Source organism: Cebus imitator, unplaced genomic scaffold (assembly GCF_001604975.1).
Source record: "Cebus imitator isolate Cc_AM_T3 unplaced genomic scaffold, Cebus_imitator-1.0 Scaffold106, whole genome shotgun sequence".
Lineage (NCBI taxonomy): Eukaryota > Metazoa > Chordata > Mammalia > Primates > Cebidae > Cebus > Cebus imitator.
The window spans coordinates 5,023,298-5,045,747 of record NW_016107421.1 but is presented as its reverse complement, the minus strand read 5'-3'; the positions used below and the strand labels follow the sequence as shown (position 1 = coordinate 5,045,747).

At 44.7% G+C, this 22,450-nt stretch overlaps 1 protein-coding gene across 1 annotated transcript in view; it reads right to left on the bottom strand.

The window, feature by feature from the left end:
* Positions 1 to 22,450, bottom strand: part of UBE2F (ubiquitin conjugating enzyme E2 F (putative)) — a 77,305-nt gene that overhangs the window by 47,481 nt on the left and 7,374 nt on the right. Inside the window, exons 3-4 of the mRNA XM_017537671.2 lie at positions 9,789 to 9,818; positions 2,721 to 2,786 (exon numbers count right to left, since the gene is read on the bottom strand). Of these exons, the coding sequence (XP_017393160.1) occupies positions 2,721 to 2,786; positions 9,789 to 9,818 (96 nt within the window). The remainder of the gene's footprint in view (positions 1 to 2,720; positions 2,787 to 9,788; positions 9,819 to 22,450) is intronic.

The window sequence follows — 22,450 nt, the reverse complement described above, 5'->3', positions numbered from 1 at the left end:
GATAAGTGTTTAGGGTTGGGATATCCCAGCCACACTTCTCTTAATAATCAAAGGGCAGGCATCACCACAGCTTTCCAACTGACAGACATCACAAAATAAGGGCATATACACAGTATTTAAAAAGCATGCTGTGCACAGCTCAATGTTAATGGCCCTGATGTACACTTATTAAAAATATGAATGGTAAGGCATTAAGTATTTACAAGTAACAAGACATAAGTTACTTTTATTAAAAAAAAATTTTTTTGAGACAGCATCTCACTCTGTAGCCCAGGCTGGAGTTCGGCAGGCCAATCTCAGCTACTGCAACCTCTGCCTCCTTGGTTCAAGTGATTCTCCTGCCTCAGCCTCCTGAGTAGCTGGGATTACAGGCACGCACCTTACCACATCTGGCTAATTTTTTTTTCTTTGTATATTTAGTGAAAACAGGGTTTCACCATGCTGGGCAGGCTAGTCTCGAACTCCGGACCCCAAGTGATCCATCCGCCTTGATCTCCCAGAGTGCTGGGATTACAGGAGTAACCAGCTGCGCCTGGCCACAAGTTACTTTTTAATCTGATGGAACAGTGAATACAAAAACTATAACAATTATGCCCCATTTTCAAGGACAATTATAAGGCCAACATCAAAGATGCTGTCCTAGATTTAATCTCAATAATCACAATGTTAATGTGATTCAGTAAAAAATTTCAGTTAAAAAATAAGGGGGGCTGGGTGCTGTGGCTCAAGCCTGTAATCCCAGCACTTTGGGAAGCTGAGACAGGCAGATTACCTGAGGTCAGGAGCTTGAGGCCAGCCTGGCCAACACAGTGAAACCCCATCTCTACTAAACATACAAAAGCTGAGGCAGGAGAATCACTTGAACCCAGAAGGCAGAGGTTGCAGTGAGCCAAGAACCACTGCACTCCAGCCTGGGCAGCAGAGACTTGGTCTCAAAAAAAAAAAAAAGGCTGGGTGTGGTGGCTCACGCCTGTAATCTCAGCACTTTGGGAGGCCAAGGCAGGCAGATCATGAGGTCAGGAGATCAAGACCATCCTGGCCAACATGGTGATGAAATCCCATCTCTTAAAAAGAAAAAAAAATTTGAGTGAAAAGAAACATTTATCCAGAGGCAAGACTTGCCTGAAACCCAATCACATGACAGTAAAGAACCTGGAAAAATCAACAAACATCTTTGAGTGGCCAAGGACCACAAAGCCCAGGCTTGGAATGGGCAGAGCCACAGAATCCCTAATAGCCACCGAAAATGCCCTAGAAAGGCAGATGAAAGAAAATATTTTACTATAAACACAAGTCTGAAATTAGTAAACAGAGAACCAATCTTAATCACTACAATAATTTCTGAGAATACCGTACATTACTTAACAGAATAGTAAATGATGTCCATAACAGTGACCTTGAGTCACCAGGAAAGCATTAGAGTATGCTCAGTACCTCTCGTCAAAAACAGCACAATATGCAACGTGTTTTAGGAAGGAGTTTTCATCATTTCACAGTTTAAAGTCCTTCACTACACTGATCTATAGAGGTCAGGCATGTGGAACACCCCATTTTCTAATGATGGTGCTCTTATGTGGCATAAAGCACAGCTAGTAGAAAACGCAATGAGAGAAATATGTGTGTAATGATGGCGCTCCAGTATTAACTACCATACCCAAGTACTCTCCTCATCTTAGAGGAGTCGGTGTCAACTGATTTACACTCCCAGAGCCCTTTGTGGAACCATCACATAGATAAAACGGAATTTCTTAAAGTTTTCCAGCATATTTTGAAACCAGGATTTCTCGTGCTATTATTATCAAACATCTTCCACAAAAAAAGCCCATCCTACCTACAGAGAGACAAGGCCAGGACTTATTCATGGGTTCACTGTCACCTACCAGAATCCTATATTGTTTTCCACATTTTAATTAGCTAGTGACTAATAATTCTCAGTTTCTCACTACCTTTCCATCCCCCAAATAAAATAACACCCTATATTTCCACCACAAAACCCTCTTCCTTCTTAATTCCCCACAGCAGCATCGACTGGTTGCCACTCACTGTCCAACATAAACACCAGTGGGTTGTGAAGTGTGGGAATCTGCAGCTCTTAGAGCTGCATTGTAACCAGAAAATATACAAGTCCTCCTCTTGCTGCCCACTTTGATCAAGAAGAAATATGTTGCCACGCTGGGGCAGCTTGGAGATTAGACACTATCAGTCTTACTGAGGACAGCTGGTAATCCTCTTTCTGTCTGCTTCTTTGTGCCAGATGCTGGGCTTAAGTGCTTTACCCACACTATCTGTTTAATCCTCACAACTGTCCTATGAGATAGGTCCTATTTGATCCCTACTTTGTAGATAGGCAGGCTGTGGCTAAGAGGCTAAGCAACTTTTAACCAAGGTCACACTATTCCTACATAGGGGAGCAGGATTGGAACACAGTTATGACTTCTAAGCCCACACTCTTCACCATACACCAACTGCCTCAGCTGTCATTAACCTTAGTTACATTTATACATCATTATTGAGAGTGTACACTGAATGCCTCAAATTCACTTTACTATGCTTTTGTCCTTCACTATGAAGTATATATCTTATCTTCACATGAAATGGTTATTAATGTGTTAATTTCTTAAAAGCTAGAGGATAAACCAAGGCAAATATTACAGGTATGGGCAGCCTTTACAATTTGCTGTTTGAAATCACTTTAATACTTAAGTATGTAAGAGTATTACCTGGAGTTACTGTTAGCTGAAAACAATGAAGCTTGTTTGGATCAGGAAAATGCACTTTACATGTACCTGCAAAAGAAACAGCACATCAGGAAGGTCTGGCGGTGAGCAGCAGTCCAGATGACGAGGCAAACCTTTGAACACATGTAAATTTAGTGGTGTTAGAGGGATTCATATGGCTTATGGAAAGTTGGTAGATCTCCTTCCCTATTTGTCCAATAATAATTGTGCCAATACTCTACAAGTGCAAACCAGTGGTTTTTGTCATGTGTTTTTCTCCTTATAGTCTTTTATTAGTTAATTCCAAATGCAGACGTTTTCCTTCAACCTTTAAATGGTCACTAAATGTAGAGATCTTTCCATTAATTTCAAGAATTATGTTACTGTACTTTAACAAAAAGAAATCATATCTCAGGGAGATTAATATATGCAGGCAAAGACTAACTAAACACACACACAAAAAAACAGGAAAGAACCCAGGTCAACTCTCTTCCCCTAGCACCACAGACATTCAGTCACCATGGTAAAGGGAAGTTAAAAAGAAGGGTGCTGGTCAGATGTGGTGCCTTAAGCCTATAATCCCAGCACTTTGGGAGGCCGAGGCAGGAGGATCACTTGAGGTCAGGAGTTCACGATCAGCCTGGCTAACTTGGTGAAACCCCGTTTCTATTAAAAATACAAAAAAATTAGCTGGACGTGGTGGCATGTACCTGTAATCCCAGCTACTTGGGAGGCTGAGGCAGGAGAATCGCTTGAACCTGGGAGGCGGAGGTTGAAGTGAGCTGAGATCAAGACTGCGCCCAATGCATTCCAGCTTGGGCAACAAGAGCAAAACTCCGTCTCAAAAGAAGAAAAAGAACGATGTTGCCCAGGAGTTAGCTCCCACCCAGAGTTTACCATGATAATTTGTCTCTTTAAAAAATACCTTTACTACCTAAGTGGTAAATCGGCTTTCTTTATCGGTAAAATAATGTTCTACTGACCCAGATGGCAATGTTCTGTGCCCACTGATCCAAATCACAAGAGCCCTGAATCAGAACAAAGTGTTCCCCTGAGAGGGGAACTACTGGCTGCTGGTGCTGGCCAGGGAAGTTGGTTGCATCCCATCCCTATCTCCCTCAAACAAATGACACACGGCTAATTACCAATGGAAAAAATACCCAGGGAATCTGGAAGGAATATATATGTAGAAATTTTCTATATCTATAAAATCAGAAAATATTGTGCTAAACTTTATTTTTTTAGACAGGGTCTCACTCTGTTGCCTGGGCTGGAGTACAATGGCATGATTCCAGCTCACTGCAACCTTTGCTTCCCAGGCTCAGGTGATCCTCCCACCTCAGCCTCCTGAGTAGCAAGGACTGCAGGTGCACACCACCACACCTGGCTAATTTTTATGTTTTTTGTAGAGGCAGGTTCTCAGCATGTTACCCAGGCTGGTCTCGAACTCCCATACTCAAGTGACCTACTCACGGCCCCCGAAAATGCTAGGATTACATGCATGGGCCACCACAACAGGCCTATGCTAAACTTCTCAGTTCACCACTGCTAGTGAACTAAACATGGAAAAACCAGGAAAGAATTCAGGTCAAACTTCTACTATGTTCTCCTAGCACCACAGCCATTCATAGTCACCATAGCAAATGGAAGTTAAAAAGAAGGGTGCCAGGCCAGGCGCGGTGGCTCAAGCCTGTAATCCCAGCACTTTGGGAGGCCGAGGCAGGTGGATCACGAGGTCAAGAGATCGAGACCATCCTGGTCAACATGGTGAAACCCCGTCTCTACTAAAAATACAAAAAATTAGCTGGGCATGGTGGCGCGTGCCTGTAATCCCAGCTACTCAGGAGGCTGAGGCAGGAGAATTGCCTGAACCCAGGAGGCGGAGGTTGCGGTGAGCCGAGATCGCGCCATTGCACTCCAGCCTGGGTAACAAGAGCGAAACTCCGTCTCAAAAAAAAAAAAAAAAAAAAAGAAAAAGAAAAAAAGAAGGGTGCCAGCTGGGCGCAGTGGCTCATGTCTGTAATCCCAACACTCTGGGAGGCTGAGGTGGGCGGTTCACAAAATCAGTAATTTGAGAACAGTCTGACCAACATGGTGAAACCCCATCTCTACTAAAAATACAAAAATTAGCTGGGCGTGGCAGTGTGCCCCTGTAGTCCCAGCTACTCAGGAGGCTGAAGCAGGAGAATTGCTTGACCCTGGAAGGTGGAGGTTGCAGTGAGCCAAGATTGCGCCACTGCCCTCCAGCCTAGCGCCTGGCGACGGAGTGAGACTGTGTCTCAAAAAAAAAAAGAAGAAGAAGAAGGAGGAGGGGGGGGAGGGGGAGGGGGAGGAAAGAGGGGGGAGGGGGAGGGGGAAGGGGAAGAAGAAAGAAGAAGAAGAGGAAAGAAGAAAGAAGAAGAAGGAGAATGCTGTCAAGAAGTTAGCTCCCACCCAGAGTTTACTATATTTTGTCTTTCTAATTTTTCTGAGTTTTTTTAGAAGACTTTTTATGTTTTTTTTAAAGTTTTCTTACAAGTTCCACCAAAAGGATTTGCTTAGTTTGACAATGATATAAGTCTTCACCAAAATCAGGACAGTTCAAATTTCTACGCAGAGGTGGCCTTAGAGACCATCAAGTCCAACATCCTCAATTAAGAGACATGAGTGGAAGGTCCAGAGAGGTTTGGTGACTAGCTCAAGATCACACAGGTTATCAGCAGAAGCAAATCTAATCCCTACATTAACTAGTTCATGACCCCTTCCCCTACTGCATGCCTCATTCCTCTCAGTACTTAGTAACGTGTTAAGACATGGGACACCTGTACATACAAAGAACAAGTAACACAGGACTGTTAGTGGGGTTTCCTTTCCAGTGAAAATTGCCTAGAAAAGCAAGAAGCAGTCTTAGAGGTGACAATGTCACAGTCCTTACTTCAGAAATAAAAAACCTGGGGCCAAGGAGCTCAAGGCTTTCCCAAAAATTACACACTTAGAACTTTGTGTGAAAATACTTAAAATGGGCTTTATTTTTCCTAATTTTAACTTGAAAAGATAAATGCCATCCTTCTAGTGAGTTCTAAAACAAAAACATAGAATTATGATTTGGGAAATGTTTCAATGATTAGTTGACGTTGGCATCATGTATTTGTTTTTAATACCTAGCATTCTCCTTTGTTTTAATAGACAGATGCAGAAACCAATAGCTCCAAAAAAGCTGGCCCACCAAGAATAAAGAAATTGTCGAAGTAGATTAAAAAGCAATAAAACCATGCCAGGCACAGTGGCTCATGCCTGTAATCCCAGCACTTTTGGAGGCTGAGGTGGGCGGATCACTTGAGGTCAGAAGTTGAAGACTAGCCTGGCCAACATGGCAAAACCCCATCTCTACTAAAAATACAAAAATTAGCTGGGCATGATGGCAGCTGCCTGTAATTCCAGCTACTCTGAAGGCTGAGGCAGGAGAATCGCTTGAATCCAAGAGGTGGGGGTTACAGTGAGCTGAGATTGAGCCACTGTACTCCATCCTAGGGAAGAGAGCAAGACTCCGTTTCAAAAAAAAAAGAGGTTAAGTTCTAAGAAAAAAATGTTAACAGTCAGGTTTTTGTTCTAGTTCAATGCAAGGGCTTTATTAAAACTAGAATTAAGCTTTTTTTTAATCTACATGTAAGCATGTACTACCTGAGCCTCTAATAATATTTCAGTTTATCTAAAAGAAATATTTTAATTTTTTTTTTTTTGCAGAGAAACTTTTACAAACTTGCATGTACAAAGCTTCCAACTAGTTCTCAATAGTTACTAAGTGGCACTGATACACGACAAGTTATTTTGTTTGCCTTTGTAAACATTTTAGGAAGATAATTAAACAGATAGTAAAGGGTTATTCATTTGTGGCTTCCTGTTTTCTCTTTAGAATAATGAGACATACTTTTGGAAAGCATGTCTTACTTGTACAAACTGATATATAACTTACCCCCTCTTTGATTAGGAGAGAAGGTAGGGAGAAGAATGAAAGACGACGCAGGGAGCATGCTGTCTTAATATTTGACACCATAGTGATAGGGCTAGGAAGATGTGCCATGATTCCTTCAAACCTAAGGGATGCAGTTACAATCCTGATTTGAAAGCCAGTCATAAAATTTTGTTGTTTTTAAAAGTACAGTCTGTGGGTTAAAAACCAACAATTTCTGTAAGACACAAATCAAGGATGAATGAAACATTTATAAGTGGAAACTTTTCTGTGGTTCTGATTAAACTTCTACATATGTTGGCCATGCACAGTGGCTCATGCCTATAATCTCTGCACTTTGGGAGGCTGAGGCATGAGGATCACTTGAGCCCAGGAGTTTGAGACCATCTGGGCAACACAAGAGTTTCCATCTTTATAAGAAAAAAATAATAATTTTAAAAAATTAGGTGTGGTGGCAGGCACCTGAGGTCTCAGCTGCTCAGAAGGCTAAGTTGGGAAGATCACTTGAGCTCAGGAGGCTGAGGCTGCAGTGAGCTGCACTCATGCCATTGTACTCCAGCTTGGGCAACAAAGAGAGACCCTGTCTCAAAAAAAAAAAAAAAAGTTTACATGAATATACAGGCTCAAGTTGGGGGCCTATGGGAAGATAAGAAGGGAGGGGAAAGCAGAGGAATTATTTTATTTTATTTTTACTAGGAAAATGTCTTAGTAAAGGGAACAGTATAATGAACTCATTCCCCCACTTCAACATTTTGTCAATCTTGCTTGTCTATCCTGTTCCCCACACGGTTGTCTTCCTGTAGCATTTCAAAGCAAACCACTTCATCTGTAAATACTTCAGTGGGTAGAAAGATAACCTTTTTTTGAGACAGAGTCTTACTCCATCGCCCAGGCTGGAGTGCAGCGGAGCAATCTCAGCTCACTGCAACCTCTATCTCCCAGGTTTAAGCAATTCTCCCGCCTCAGCCTACCGAGCAGTTGGGATTACAGGTGCATACCACCATGCCTGGCTAATTTTTGTACTTTTAGTAGAGAATGGGTTTCACCATTTTGGCCAAGCTAGTCTCAAACTCCTGACCTCAAATGATCCACCTGCTTCAGCCTTCCAAAGTGCTAGGAATACAGGTGTGGACCACCGCACCCAGCCAGAAAGATAACCTTTTAACAGAATGTCAAGATACTGCCTCATTTCCAAGTTGAAGAAAACTTTGAGATCAAGCAATCCAGTGACTTTCAAAACACTTTTGATGGAGATCCACAGTAAGGAACATATTTTATATCACAACTCACTATACCTATCCATAAATTCTGTATGTTAAAAATAATTGGCTGGGTGCAGTGGCTCATGCCTGTAATCTTAGCACTTTGGGAGGCCGAGGTGGGTGGATCACCTGAGGTCAGGAGTTCAAGACCAGCCTGGCCATCATGGTGAAACCCCATCTTTAAAAAAAAATAATAATAATCTTTCGGCTGGGTGTGCTGGCTCACACCTGTAATCCCAGCACTTTGGGAGGCCAAGGCAGGCAGATCACTTGAGCCCAGGAGTTCGAGATCAGCCTGGCCAAAATGGCAAAAACCCAAATCTGCTAAAAATACAAAAATTAGCCTGGAGTGGTGTGCGCCTATGGTCCCAGCTACTCAGGAGGCTGAGGGGCAAGAATAGCTTGAACTCAGAAGGCAGAGGTTGCAATGAACCGAGATCTTACCACTGCACTCCAGTCTCGGTGACAGAGCAAGACTGTCTCAAAAATAATTTTTCAAGAATCATTACATACTTACCCTCTCAAACTGACTTCACAACCATGTAGAGGATGCATCCCACCATTATCTTTCCAACTTCAGATGGAGGCTGGAATGGGCCCTGTCCTGCCCCATGTCAGAGATCCCTCCACATCCAAACCTAAGTCCTCTCTAACACTCACCCAAAACAGCAGACCCACTTATAAAATATTTCACCATCATCCACAGACAGCCTCAGCTTCAGAACTAATTTTAAAGCAAGTATGATGATAAAAAGTTATAATTCAAAAATTACTGAAATGATCAAAGCTTTCAGACTTTAATTACCTTTTGAAATAAGGGGTTGGAAGATTAATGATAGGGAAAAAAAGAATATATGACATATATTATCCAAGTAAACTGTCTGATAAACAGGCTTTCCGGGTGTACCATGCTCACGAGAGAAGACTGCATGCTGGCCCTGGGTATCTGGGGCAGAAATGATCAAGCAAGATGGACAGCCACTGATGGCAAGGCAGTACAGCCACCCCTCAAACATGCGGACAAGTTACAAATGAGCGCTCTACCAAAAAGCTGGTATCATCCCTAACAAAAATAAAACTGTTATTGATTTATATACTTTTCCACTTAAAGTGGATGTGAGACAGAATGCATGTGGAAGAGGCACAAAACCTAACCAAATGCACCTCTGCTATGCTAAGGAGAGATAGAAAGCACTCAGAAAGATGGCAGAACCTTACTCTTTGTTTTTGTTTTTGTTTTAAGACAGAGTCTCATTCTGTCACCCAGGCTGGAGTGTAATGGCATGATCTTGGCTCACTGCAACTTCCACCTCTTGGGTTCAAGCAACTCTAGTGCCTCAACCTCCCAAGCAGCTGGGACTACAGGCATGCACCACCAGGCCCAGCAAATTTTTTTTTTTTTTTAGATGGAGTCTCAGTATGTCACCCAGGTTGGAATGCAGCAGCATGATCTTGGCTCACTGCAACCTCCACCTCCCAGGTTCAAGTGATTCTCCTGCCTCAGCCTCCCGAGTAACTAGGACTACAGGCACATGCCACCATGCCCAGGTAATTTTTGTATTTTACTAGTAGAGATGGGGTTTCACCATGTTGGCCAAGCTGGTCTCAAACTACTGACCTCAAGTGATCCAGCTGCTTCGGCCTCCCGACGTGCTGAGATTATCGGCCTAAGTCATCAGACTTGGCCCACCTTGTTTTTATTAGACACTTGAAAAAATCCTACCTTTTCAAACAAAATTAAAAATAATTCCTAACAAACATGAAAAACAGGTTTTTTGCTATACAAGGTTATTAAAACATAAAAAGTTTTCTTCATGCAATTATTTCACAGTACTTAGTGTTTGGGGATGCTATACTTACAAGGTAAATTAGCTTCAAGTTCTGCAACCTCTGTAGAAACAAAGAAATTATTGTTAATATTAGTTAATTACTCCGCATAAAATCACCAGTTCTAAATTGGCAATTTCCTCTAGAACAATGAAAAAATAAATAAATAAACTGAATGAACTGAATGAAACCTGTTCTAAAGTTTAGATTTTAAGCCATTTAGCTACTTTCAGATATACAAAGTGACTTTCAGAATGCCAACAAATTCAGTCAAAAGTCCTTGAATATTCACTTTAATGTAAAAAAAAAAAAAAAATTAAATTAACATAGAAATGACCTATAGGTAGCCAGTCACTACAGTGTTTTTAATAGTGGTTCCAAGTACTGGAACGAATCCTCTCAAAATCTGATCTATATGCACCTGGTGTCTATGTCTGTTCCCAGTGCTATCTTCCAGTTACCCCCTCATAGCTACATTTCCTGGCCCCAGTCCTCTGCCCCAGGGCCTCAGACAACCCAGTCCCTCTTCCACCAGTCACTCATTTGGTGTTTAAGCCCAGTACCCCTCTGCAGGACAAAATGCAACCCGCGCCCCCCTCCCACCCACACAATCCTGCTCATCACTTCTATTCAACACAGTATTTATTGGGAATAAATTTAAGGGAATAAATACTGAAAACTGTAAAACACTGATGAAAGACATTAAAGAAGACACAAATAAATATATGGAAAGATATACCATGTTCATGTATTGGAAGAATTAATATTGCTAAAATGTCCACACTACCCAAAGCAATCTACAGATTCAATGTAATCCCTATCAAAATTCCAAAGGCATTTTTCCAGAAACAGAAAAAAAAAATTCTAAAATTTTTCTGAGATCACAAAATACCCTGAAAAACCAAAGTAACTTGAGAAAGAACAAAGTCATAGGCACCATACTTTCTGATTTCAAAGCTATAGAAATCAAAACAGCACAGTACTGGCATAAAAACAGACACATAGAACAGAATAGAGAGTCCAGAAATAAGCCTAAGCATATATAAGTCAACTAATTTATGACACGGCTACCAAGAAAACACCATGGGGAAAGCATAGCTCCTTCAATAAATGGTGTTGGGAAAACTGGATATTCACAAGCAAGGGAATAAAATTGGCTCCTTATCTTATACAATACACAAAAAATCAACTCAAAATGGATTAAAGGCTTAAATGTAATACCTGAAAGTATAAAACTCCCAGAAGAAAAGATAGAGAATAAGTTCCTTGACATGGGCCTTGGCAATGACTTTTTAATTTCACACCAAAAGCTCAGGCAACAAAAACAAAATAAGCAAGTGAGATTACATCAAACTAAGCTTCTGTACAGTAAAGGAAACAATCAGCAAAACAAAAAAGTAGCCTATGTGCCAGACATGGTGGTTCACACCTGTAATTCTAATATTTTGCAAGGCCAGGTCTGTAGACAGCTTGAGCCCAAGAGTTTAAGACCTACCTCGGCAACGTGGCAAAAACTTTTTTTTTTTTTTTTTAAACAAAAAACACAAAAGTCAATGGGGTATGGTGGCACACACCTATAGTCCCAACTGTTCAAGATGTTGAAGTGGGAGGATCACCTGAGCCTGGGAGGTCGGGGCTGCAGTAAGCCAGGACCACACCACTGCACTCTACCCTGGGTGACAGAGTGAGACCCTGTCTCAAAAAAACAAAAGAAAAGATGGTCTATGAATTGCGAGAAAATATTTACAAATCATATATTCAATAAAGGATCACTATCTAAAACATATAAGGAACTCACCCAACTCAAGAGCAAAATAAAAACAACAATTTAAAAATGGGCAAAAAACATGAATAGATATTTCTCCAAAGAAGAAATAAAAATGGCCAACAGGTATATGCAAAGGTGCTCAACATCACTAAACATCAGGGAAATACAAATTGAAATCATGAGAAATCACCTCACACCTGTTAGAATGGCTACTATCAAAAAGAGGAGAGATAAATGTTGGCGTGAAGGTGGAAAAAAGGGAACCCTTGCATACTGACAGCAGAACCGTAAACTTGGTATAGCCATTATGGAAAACAGTATAGAAGTTCCTCAAAAAATTACAAATAGAACTACCGTATCACCCAGCCATCCCACTCTGGTTGTCTACCCAAGAAAACAAATTCAGTATGTGGAACAGATACCTGCGCTTCCATGTTCATTGGAGCATTATCCATAATAGGCAAAATATGGAAAGAATCTAAGTGTCACTGACAACTGAATGGATAAAGAAATTGTGGTATACATAGTACATATGATGGAACATTGTTCAGCCTTAAGAGATCCTGCCATTTGCAACAACATGGGAAAATCTAGACATTACGCTATATAAAATAAGCCAGACACAGAAAGACAAATACTATACGATCTTACATATATGTAGAATCTAAAGTCAAAATGAAGAAAAAGAAAATCGTGACGAGGGCTTGGGAATGGAGAAGGGGGCAGAATGGGGGGATGGAATATAAAGTTGTAGTTATGTAGGATGAGTAAGTCTAAAGTACAGCATGATGACTATAGTTCATAATATTGTTTTGTATGCTGGAAATCTGCCAACAGAGTAGATTCAGGTGTTACCATGTTTAAAAAGGTAACTATATGAGATGAATGTATTAATTCACTTGACTGTAGTAAACAACCTACTATATCAAAGCAGCATATTGGACCAGGCACTGTGGCTAATACCTGTAATCCCAGTGCTTTGGGAGGCCAAGGCAGGAAGATTGCTTCAGGCCAGGAGTTTAAAACCAGCCTGGGCAACACAGTGAGACTCCCCACCTGGTTTTGTTTTGTTTTTGCTTTTTTTGCTTTTCCACAACCTCCCAACTTCTAAAAAAAAGTCACGCGTGGTGGTGCATGCCTGTAGTCCCAACTACTCAGAAGTCTGAGGTAGAAAGATCACTCGAATCCTGGAGTTTGTGGTAATAATGAACAATCATCATCCCACTGTGCTCCAGCCTGGGCAACAAAGTGAGAACTTGTCTCAAAAGAAAAAAAAAAAAAAGCTTCCTGTTGTATATCTTAAATATTTACAATAAACAACTAAGAAATTACAAATAAAAAGCTGCAGTTTAGCAGGGCATGGGGAAGGGTACACTCTGAAATGACCGACCTGGCAAAGTCCTCTTGTGCTTCAGACAGAAAGTAGCATGCTCTGGGGTCTTTGGGCCAGGGAGATTCTCTCCAGCTGTGGAGACTAAGGAAGGAAGAGGTTTCTGAGCTGGGCTTTGGTGAGTAAGTAGAATTTAGTCCTGCAGAGTTAGGGGAAAAGAGGAGTACTCCAAGCAGATAAATTAGCAATGTGCAAAGCACAGAGCACGGAAAAGCACAGAAACCAGAATGCATCCAGTGTGGCCAGAACAAAGGTCCCAAAACAACAGCTGAGCACTGGGAAACAAGGTAGAAAAATAGGAACAGGATCATGGAGGGAGCCACGACAGATTTCTGAACACAAGTTTCTAAGCTTTGCCTGAAGAGGACAACTTCAGAAAGGGCAAAGTGGAGGCCAGGTGACCTAAGAGATGGGCAGCAAGCACCTAGCAAAGGCAGGAAAGTCTGGAGGCCTGAGAACAAACAGAAGGAAGAGGTTCTAGCAACTGTCAGTGGGTGGAGGGGGTTGAAGATGGCACCAAAGTGTGATGTCCTGGGAGGTGGGAGTGCCAGGGAGCCACAAGAGACAAAGAGGAAGACTAGGGAAGGAGGAGAAGGGGAGGAAGAGGAGGAGGAAGTGGCTGGGTACACAATCAGGGCAAAGGTGAGGAGTCCCTGCAAAGTGATGCCACCTGTCATGAGACTGGGTAAGGCCAACAAAAGGGAGAAAAAAGTACCTTGGAGAAAGCAGAGGCCAAAGAACAGGGAAAGTTACAGATGAGAACAAGCCGAAAAGCAAGAGAGCCATCAGGAACATGGTGATTCAGTAAAAGAGCGCAGAGCATCCAAGGGGAAGGAGGCCCATGGAAAGGTCATCGGAAGTGGATCAGACCTTGCTGAATGGCATTCAAAATAGCAGGAAAGCAGGAAGAGAGATGGAACCCAGAGTATGAAGTGAAGAAGCAAATGTGTGGTCAAAAGAGCGAGCTACAGGACAACAATTCCTTCAAGTGAAGTGCGGAGAAAAGGCAAGGGGAAGGGGCAATGGAGGCCAGAATGCTCGCAAAGCTGACCACCGAGTGGAGGAGTGAGAAGGCCAGCTAAGGGCTCTACTCCAAGGTTCAGGGTTCAGGAGACCTGCAGGCCTCTGATCTCAGCTATTTATATGCAACTAAGCACCTGTGTGGAAGCATGTGGCCCATTAAATGCACTCCCTCTAGGGCCCAGGTATGTGGAATGGGCACCATGAGGTGAAGCAGGACAGCAGAGGAGTTAGAGAAAGGGAGAGGCCCACTCACAGTCGCTCCCTCTCAGGGCCAAGACATGTTCTGGCCAGGGCAAACCTTCTCACACTAAGAAAAAGGGCAGATCTCTTCAGCAGAGCTGAGTGTGGGGAGAACAGGAGAAACCGTTCATTATCTGCTTGCTGTGATTAGAAACAGTACAAGTTCTATGACTAAACACAAACGTGGGAGCCTATCTTCCTGGCAGTCTTATGTGGTGGCCCCTACATTAAAAAATATTCCCTTGACTGGGTGCAGTGGCTCACTCCTATAATCCCAGCACTCTGAGAGGCTAAGGCAGGAGGATTACTTGAACCCAGGAGTTTCATACCAGCTTGGGTAACATAGTGAGACTCTGTCTATACAAAAACTTTAAATATATACATATGTTTTACTTAACAAAATATAATGATGGTGATCCTAGGAAAGGATCACCATTATTCTTCTCATGCCCATACTGATATGTTGGTCTGTCTTTCCAACTGGCCAGATCTTGCCCTTCCTTAGAGCAGTATGTGAGAAAGACAGAGGGCAGAGGAAGACAACAGAGCCTTGGAACACACCACCCAACGCTGGTCCCCTCTGACAGGCAGGCCCGGTCCCCACTCTGCTCCAACAGCCCACACAGGGCACTCCCTCCACAGGTGAAGAGCAAATGAGTTGTTCATAGTGATCACTTGTAAATAAGGGTTACCTATATATAATTAAACTTGATCTTAAAGCAAATACTAACATTTTATTCTGTATTATTTATATTTTGTTTATTAGAATTTACAAGAAACTATTCTTGAGGGCCCTTCTTTTAAGAGATTGATGCTGGCCACTGGAATCTGGCTTTCCAGGTCTTGACTCTGCGGCAGTGGCCCAAGCCACCTCAGCAGAGGTGATAACTCCCGTCATCCAGCTTGTCCTAAGGGAATTTAGAAATGTGCCCAGAGGGCATGGTGATCGACTGTATCTCAAGCAGAGGGGCCAGCCAGCATGACAGAAGCAAAGGTTCAAGAGGATAGTCTAGTGCCAAGAGAAGAGGCAAAGTCTGGGCACAGAGGGACAGTGAGGAGTGAGGCCACTGACCAGTGCTAGACTGTGATGTGGTGGGGTGGAGGAGTGGGAAGGAATGGGCAACAGAGCCAGACCCCTTCTCCTACAGGAATGGGGGTGTGGGAGCAACAGGCACTCGGGGGCTGGCACAGTGATGGCCAGGAAGATGCCAGACAACACCTGATGAAGAAAGGAATGGAAACCCTGGCTGCACATCCATCAGTTGGGGAGTGTTTTGCTGGTTTGACTTTTGTCAACAGCTTTGTCAGGGAACAATTTACATACTGTAAAATGTACCCATTTTAAGTAAATGATTCAACGAATTGTAGTAAAATTTGGAGCTATGTACCCATCACCACAATCTAGTACCTGCTGAGCTTTTAAAAATCCTGATGTCCAGCCCTAACCTCGAACAATTATATCAAGAGTTTCAGGTAGAACTTGGGCCTCTGAATTTTTTAAATTTTCTCCCAGGGCTGGGTGCAGTGCCTCACGCCTGTAATTCCAACACTTTGGGAGGCCGAGGAGGGGAGATCACATGAGCTCAGGAGTTTGAGACCAGCCTGGGCAACATGGTAAAACCCTCTCTCTACAAAAGATACAAAAATTAGCCAGGTGTGGTGGCACGCACCTGTAGTCCCAGCTACTCAGGAGGGTGAAGTGGGAGGATCACCTGAACCTGAGAGGCAGAGGGTACAGTGAGCTGAGATTGCACCACTGCACTCCAGTTTGGGTGACAGAGTAAGGCCCTGCCTCAAAAAACAAAACAAAACAAAGAATTCAAATTCCAAGATGAGCATCAGGCTTGTATTTGCATGTTGGGTGCAACTCACTCAGGGAAGGAGGGCAGGCTGAGGGAGCCCTTGGACCCAGTCGACCAATGACCCCACCACAGTCAGAGTCTCTGCAGGCTTCCAGTCCAAGAGACAGTGCAAGCAAGAACTACAAGCCTGGGGCACAGGATTTCAATAAAGATGCTTGGCATTTTAGTTCTGCCAGGGCAGAATATTAAATAAGCCAGGCATGCTCCCTCAGTGCTCCTCTCAGGGAGTTGTCACAGATGACAAGAAGTTTTGCCGCACTTCCAATGAGGGCAAATTATAATTCACTAATATCAACAGTTATCACCTTAGAGTCAAGGTACAATAAGACTATAAGCAAAGCTTGGAAGCCTCTGGGCAAAGCAGCAGCCCCTCTCTGCACACCCTCACCAGGGTGTGAATGTCACCTACCTACAAGGTAATGAGAAATTAAGATATTTTTTTAAACTGCTAGATATTGCCTATTCCACGATGCTAACACCTCTACCACTCAGTGGCCTGACATTTCTTGAGGCACCTGGCTGACACCTTACACAATTCTGTAGCTGCATAACTTCCTTCTGAGAAATTAGACTCTTTTCCTTCCTAACTAAAGATCAAACCACAGGACCCATTTGAAGCATGACTATACTGAAATATCAGATTGCAAAATCCACCTCATCACCACAAAGGCCCTCGCACAGCACATACTCACCTTCTCCTGCCCTGGCCCTCACAACACAGCGCTCCTGCTGACTCCTTGCCACCTGCTCCCTGATCCTGCACACTCTGTGGGCAGGGGCCATGTAACCTGCCCCAGCCCTATGAGCCCAGTACCTGGCACTGGGGCTGGGCAAACATGGGGTGCTTGGGAAAATGGGGACACATAAGTATACTTGCCTACAGGTGGCAGTGCCCCTGCTGTGAGTTTCCTCTAAGACCCAGAAATGTTTCTCTTCACATAACTGGGAACTGAGGAGGTGTTCCCAAGGTGCTGTAGACTAAATTTGTGCCCTCCACCCCCAAATGCATACATTGAAGCTCTAACCCCAATGTGATGGTATTTGGAGGTAATTAGGTTTAAATCAGGTCATGGAGGTGAAGACCTCGTGGTGGGATTCATGCCCTTATTAAAAACAAAAAGAAAGGGGGACCAGAGCTCCCTCTCCCTCTATGTGAAGACACAGCGAGGAGGAGGCCATCTGCAAGCCAGGAAGACATTCCTCACCAGGAACTTGATCATGGCCTTCCAGCCTCCAGAAGAGAAACACATGCCTATTATTTAGGCCAAATCGTCAATGGTCCTTTGCTAGAGCAGCCCAAGCTTACAAAGACAAAAGGCCAGTCACACAGGCAGATGACTCCTGGCAAGAGCCAGCTCCAAGCCCCATCAGACAACACCAGGCAGAGCAGCAGAGCCCTTCAACCTAGGTAGAGACAGCTGCCACTTCCCAGGTGAACTGATTACTTCCTGTCACCTGAACCACTGCCTCACAGATTTCTAGAACTAGAACTTTATTTCTTAGCTTCCTGCTGCCTTTATGCATTAAAATCCTCAAATCCACCTTTTCTGCACACCTCACATCTGGGAGATGCTTGACTCACACACAGGGCTGCAACCCCTCCAGAGAGAGCACCACCACAGCTGAAACCTCAAACTAGAGTGCAGGCCCACAGTGCTCATGGTCCCCTCCATGCTCTGGGAGCAAGGCTGTAACCCTGAAAAGTAGTCACAGCCCCTCTAGCAAACCCGGTATCACTAAGAATGGAGCCCACAAGCCTACCACTTACTTTGAACCCAAATGCAGATAATGTCAACTTGAACCCTCATCTCTGCTTCCACAGGTCCTCCCTGCCCACTGGGCTATGTGGTACACCTGAGGGGCTGCCAAGTTTCCCTGGGCAGCTCCACTGACATTTTACCCTCCAACAAAGCATGTAAAGGTCAGCCTGTGGCCAACTGCCTTATATCCACACTGGCAGGATTCCTCCCCTTGGGCCACTGCTCTAGTTTTTAAAATACGTACTGCAGCACAGAACTCCCCAGCTGTATATACTGCTAAATACTGTGTATCCTGACAATGTGGCAGGCCACACCCTGAGCCCACCCTGCTAGAGTTCCGCGCCAGGACTCACTGAAAACAGCGGTTCCAGAAAATAGTAAATGCTTCTCTTTCTCCCCAACACTGAAATGGGGACATGTGGCAGACCTGGTATAGGAAGGTGAGGGGTCCCACCTGTGACTGGACTGCTCAGTCAGACACAGACGCTGTCACAGAGGGAGGCCCCTGCACCCTAGACACTGGGAAGTTCAAGTAGGTGGGCAGCCAGACCCTCCCACACTGCAGTAGTCCCAGCTCCCATCAGCCAAAACAAGAGAAGGTCAGAAACCGCCTGGGACTCAGGCGCTGATTGGGATAAGTGGTATATACAGAATCAACCCCATTTAGCTCCCCTAACTACAGACTTGACCCTGAAATGGGTCAATTCCAAATCCCCACATTTAACAAAGACTGACACAGTGTGTTGGCACTACTGTGTGTGTTGGGTGTACAAGTGAAAGAACAGGGAGACAGACAGGCATTCAGCTATTAGATGGAAACAGTGCCAAACTTCAGACAGAAAAGAAAGCAATGAATTATGTACTTCTTTTTTTTTTTTTTTTTTTTTAAAAAAAAGATGGAGTTTCACCATGATGGCCAGGCTGGTCTTGAACTCCTGACCTCAGGTGATCCACCCACCTCGGCCTCCCAAAGTGCTAGGATTACAGGTGTGAGCCACCACGCCCGGCCATGAATTCTGTTCTGAGGGATGTTTTGGAGGTAGGCAGCACCACGGGCTCAGACCCTGATGGACTCAGCCACACACAGGTCCACAGGGAATGCCAACAACACTGGCAATGGCCAGCCCTCCAGTCAGGCCTGGACCCAAGTCAGGGCCAGCTCAAATGTAGATCTGACTCTTTCTCCTCAGTGACCCCAGCTTCCGGAGTTAGGACAGACAGCTGCTCAAAACACTCATCGTTGCACGCCCTCCAGCCAATGCAGCTACAAGCATCACTCTAGCTCCAGCCTAGAGGGCACCCTCAGAACTGGACTGGGGATACTGAAGAAATGTGGGTGTGACTGATGGGGAGCCCTTGTGGGCATCTAGAGGCCTCCCCGTGGCAGGCTACTCCAAAGCAGGCCATGTGCTTCCAGAGACCTGGAATTCAGCCAGGAGAGCTGACTGCAGCCTTCCATCGTGGTTCAGAACTGGGCCCACTACTCCAAGAAAAAGAAAGGGCCTCTGCTGTGCAGCCACCACTGGCCCTCCCCACCAGAGACAAGCTCCTGCTTCCCATAAGTTCAGCCCTACTGCCACCTGCACCACATCAGAGCCCACGTCACAGGTCAGCAAGGCAATGAGCCAGGTGCTGTGCTGTAGCAGCACCCAGATCACTCAGTGAGGGCTGCGGGCAGGCAGCCTTCAGCAATCAGCCCTTTCAGGGATTTTGTGGCTGCACAGACCTGCACTCTACACCACGCCCATTTTAGGCAACCCCAATCTAATGACTGATGGGTGCACAGCAGGAAGACCTATCTCACTAGACTGCAAACAGCTCTGAAGGGCTATGCTTATTCTTGCTCCAAAGCAGAAGCTGTCATGGGGCCTTCCTTGTCGCTTGAGTCTCCCTGTGCCCACTCTGACGTCCCTCACCTCCCCCAACAGGTGTTGTCCCAGAGGTACCCCTTAGTAAGGATCTTGCGTGACAAACTCCCTGCCTCCTCTTCAGCAAACCCAGCCTATGGCATAAAGTCCCAAAGACATACTGATACAAATTTCTACCACCTATGGATGCTCGTGAATAACACCCTCACACAAGCCACAGTATAGGAAGACAATTCTGACTGTAGCAATCTTCAACTCCAATGCCCCACTTTTCTCAAAGTCCCAAAAGGGAGTTTGGATTTCACCTGGAAAGGATTCTCACTTTATCACCCCTCCAAGTGCCTTGCACGCCTTCCAACAGCCACAGACTCTGCCAGCCTCCACAGCACCACTTCCATCGTAACTCCCCAGAAGATAGAAGGCCAGACTGCCACAACAGTCAAGCCACCCACAGGGCAAGCTAAACAAAGGAACACTCTAGGTGCGGACCCCACAAACATGAAGCATGAACCATCAGGCACAGTTGTTGTACTTTGTGTGTACAGCCACCTCTGTCAGATGAGGCCCTCCCTTCTCTTTACCCAACCTCCACCACAAGCCCAAACTATGACAAGCCTAAACTACTAACCACTAACCTGGCCTGCAGTGCTTGAGGCAGGTGGGGGAAAGGCCACGAGGGCGGGCGGGTGGGGGGGGTGTTATCCTGTGTTCTACATTCTGCTGCCATTTATCACCAGTGCTTTGACTCTGAAACTTGACTGTCACCAGTGCCCAGGGAGGATGGAAATGGTGGCCTCAAGAGTTGACTCTGTTCCTCTCCTTGTGAGACCCTTCTTGTTCTTGATGGGTCTCACAAGGTCAAAGAACCTCAGCTGGGCCCTATCAACTCAGCCAAAGATATTTCCTTCCTTGGAGCTGGAGGGGAGCCCAGGTTGGTGGGCTCTGTCAGGTCCTGAAACTAGCAGAGAACTCCAGGGTGAGTTCCTGAGCAGGGTAGGAGACGTGGAGACACAGAGCCTCCTTGAACGCTCATTTCTGTGGACCTGCACTTCTGTTCTGCTCCTTTGGTTTCTGCTTGTTGCATCTGCTCCCCCAGAGCCTATTCTACCCCAGTATGTGGGTCTGGCTGTCTTGCTGCAATAAAGCCACAACCTGGGCAAGTTTCTTAACCTCTCTAAGTCTCAGCAGTTCACGGGGAAAAATGAAGCATCCATCTGGCAAGACTTTGAAAAGTTGAACAAGAATTACCCCATTAAGTGCCTACTATGACTCAAGTGGGGCCAAAGTTCATGTTGAAGCTTAATTCCACTGTGGTAGTATTAAGAGGTGGGGCCTCTGGGGAAGTGATGAGGTCATGAGGGCTCTGCCTCATGAATGGATTAGTGCCTTACGAAAGGGCAGGAGAGAACAGGCTTAGGCCCTTTTTGCCCTTCCAGCTCTTCTGCCATGTGAAGACACAGCAACAAGGTGCTATCTTTGAAGCAGAGAGCTACCTTTACCAGACACCAATCCTACTAGGACCTTGATCCTGGACTTCCCAGCCTCCAAAACTGTGAGAAGTCAACCTCTATTGTTTATAAATTACCCAATGTGTAGCATTTTGTTACAGCAGCACAAATGGACTAAGAAGGTGTCTACCAGAGGGCCTGGCCCTAAATGTTCAATATACAAAAGCTACTGTTAGCTACTATTAACCGTGACAATGACTGGGTAAGGAAGATGGGACAGCCTATATGTCAGCTTCTACCCTTTCCTCTTCATTCCTCGCTGCAACTCCTCAGGCACTGAAGCACTCACTGTCTACTTCAAGTACAGCAACAACACACCATTTTCCTGGCTTGTGCTGCAGATGGAGCCCAGAATCTGAGAAGACATTCAAGTCCTATCAGGTACAACCCAAGTAAGGTGCTCCAGCTCTTGTGCTGCCCTTTGGGCCTTTTAGGGTAAATCCTCCAGTGCAACAGACTCTGAATACAATCTAGTGTTCTCCCAGGCTTTGTAAGAAAGGCCAAGATGTGAAACACTATTCTTACTCCACTTTCAACCAATCATCCATCAGGCGAAAATCCAAAACTAAGTCCAAACTCAGGGGCAGAGGGAGAACAAGAAAAAGAGTACAGGCTGGGTGCAGTGGCTCATGCCTGATACACCAGCACACTGGTAGGTCAAGGAAGGTGATCACTTGAGGTCAGTGGTTTGAAACCAGCCTGGCCAACATGTTGAAACTCTGTCTCTACTAAAATTACTAAAATTAGCTGGGCATAGTGGTGCGTGCCTATAATTGCAGCTATTCAGGAGGCTGAGGCATGAGAATCGCTTGAACCCAGGAGGCAAAGGTTGCAGTGGGCAGAGATTGAGCCACCGCATTCCAGCCTGGGTGAAGGGCTGAGACTCTGTCTCAAAAAAGGAAAAGAAAAAGAGTACATTGTTAAGTCCCCACCCAGTTCCCATTCCTTCCCCAGTTTAACAGTGATTTGTGTCTGGGAAGGCCAAGCACAGTACTTTTATACACAGCAGCTCTTCTGCTGTTAGATTCTTTCAGGACACGTAATGTCTATAATCTCCACTTTGTCAACCTAATACAACATGAAAACAGGGAGTTCCAATACACTAATCAACTCTTTGCTTTCTAGCTGCTATACATGTAAGAAATGTAAACACTTGTCGGGTGGGGTGGTTCACACCTATAATCCCAGCACTTTGGGAAGGCAGAGGTGGGTGAATCACTTGAGCCCAGGAGTTCAAGACTAGCCTGAGCAACATAATGAAACCCTTTTTTTTTTT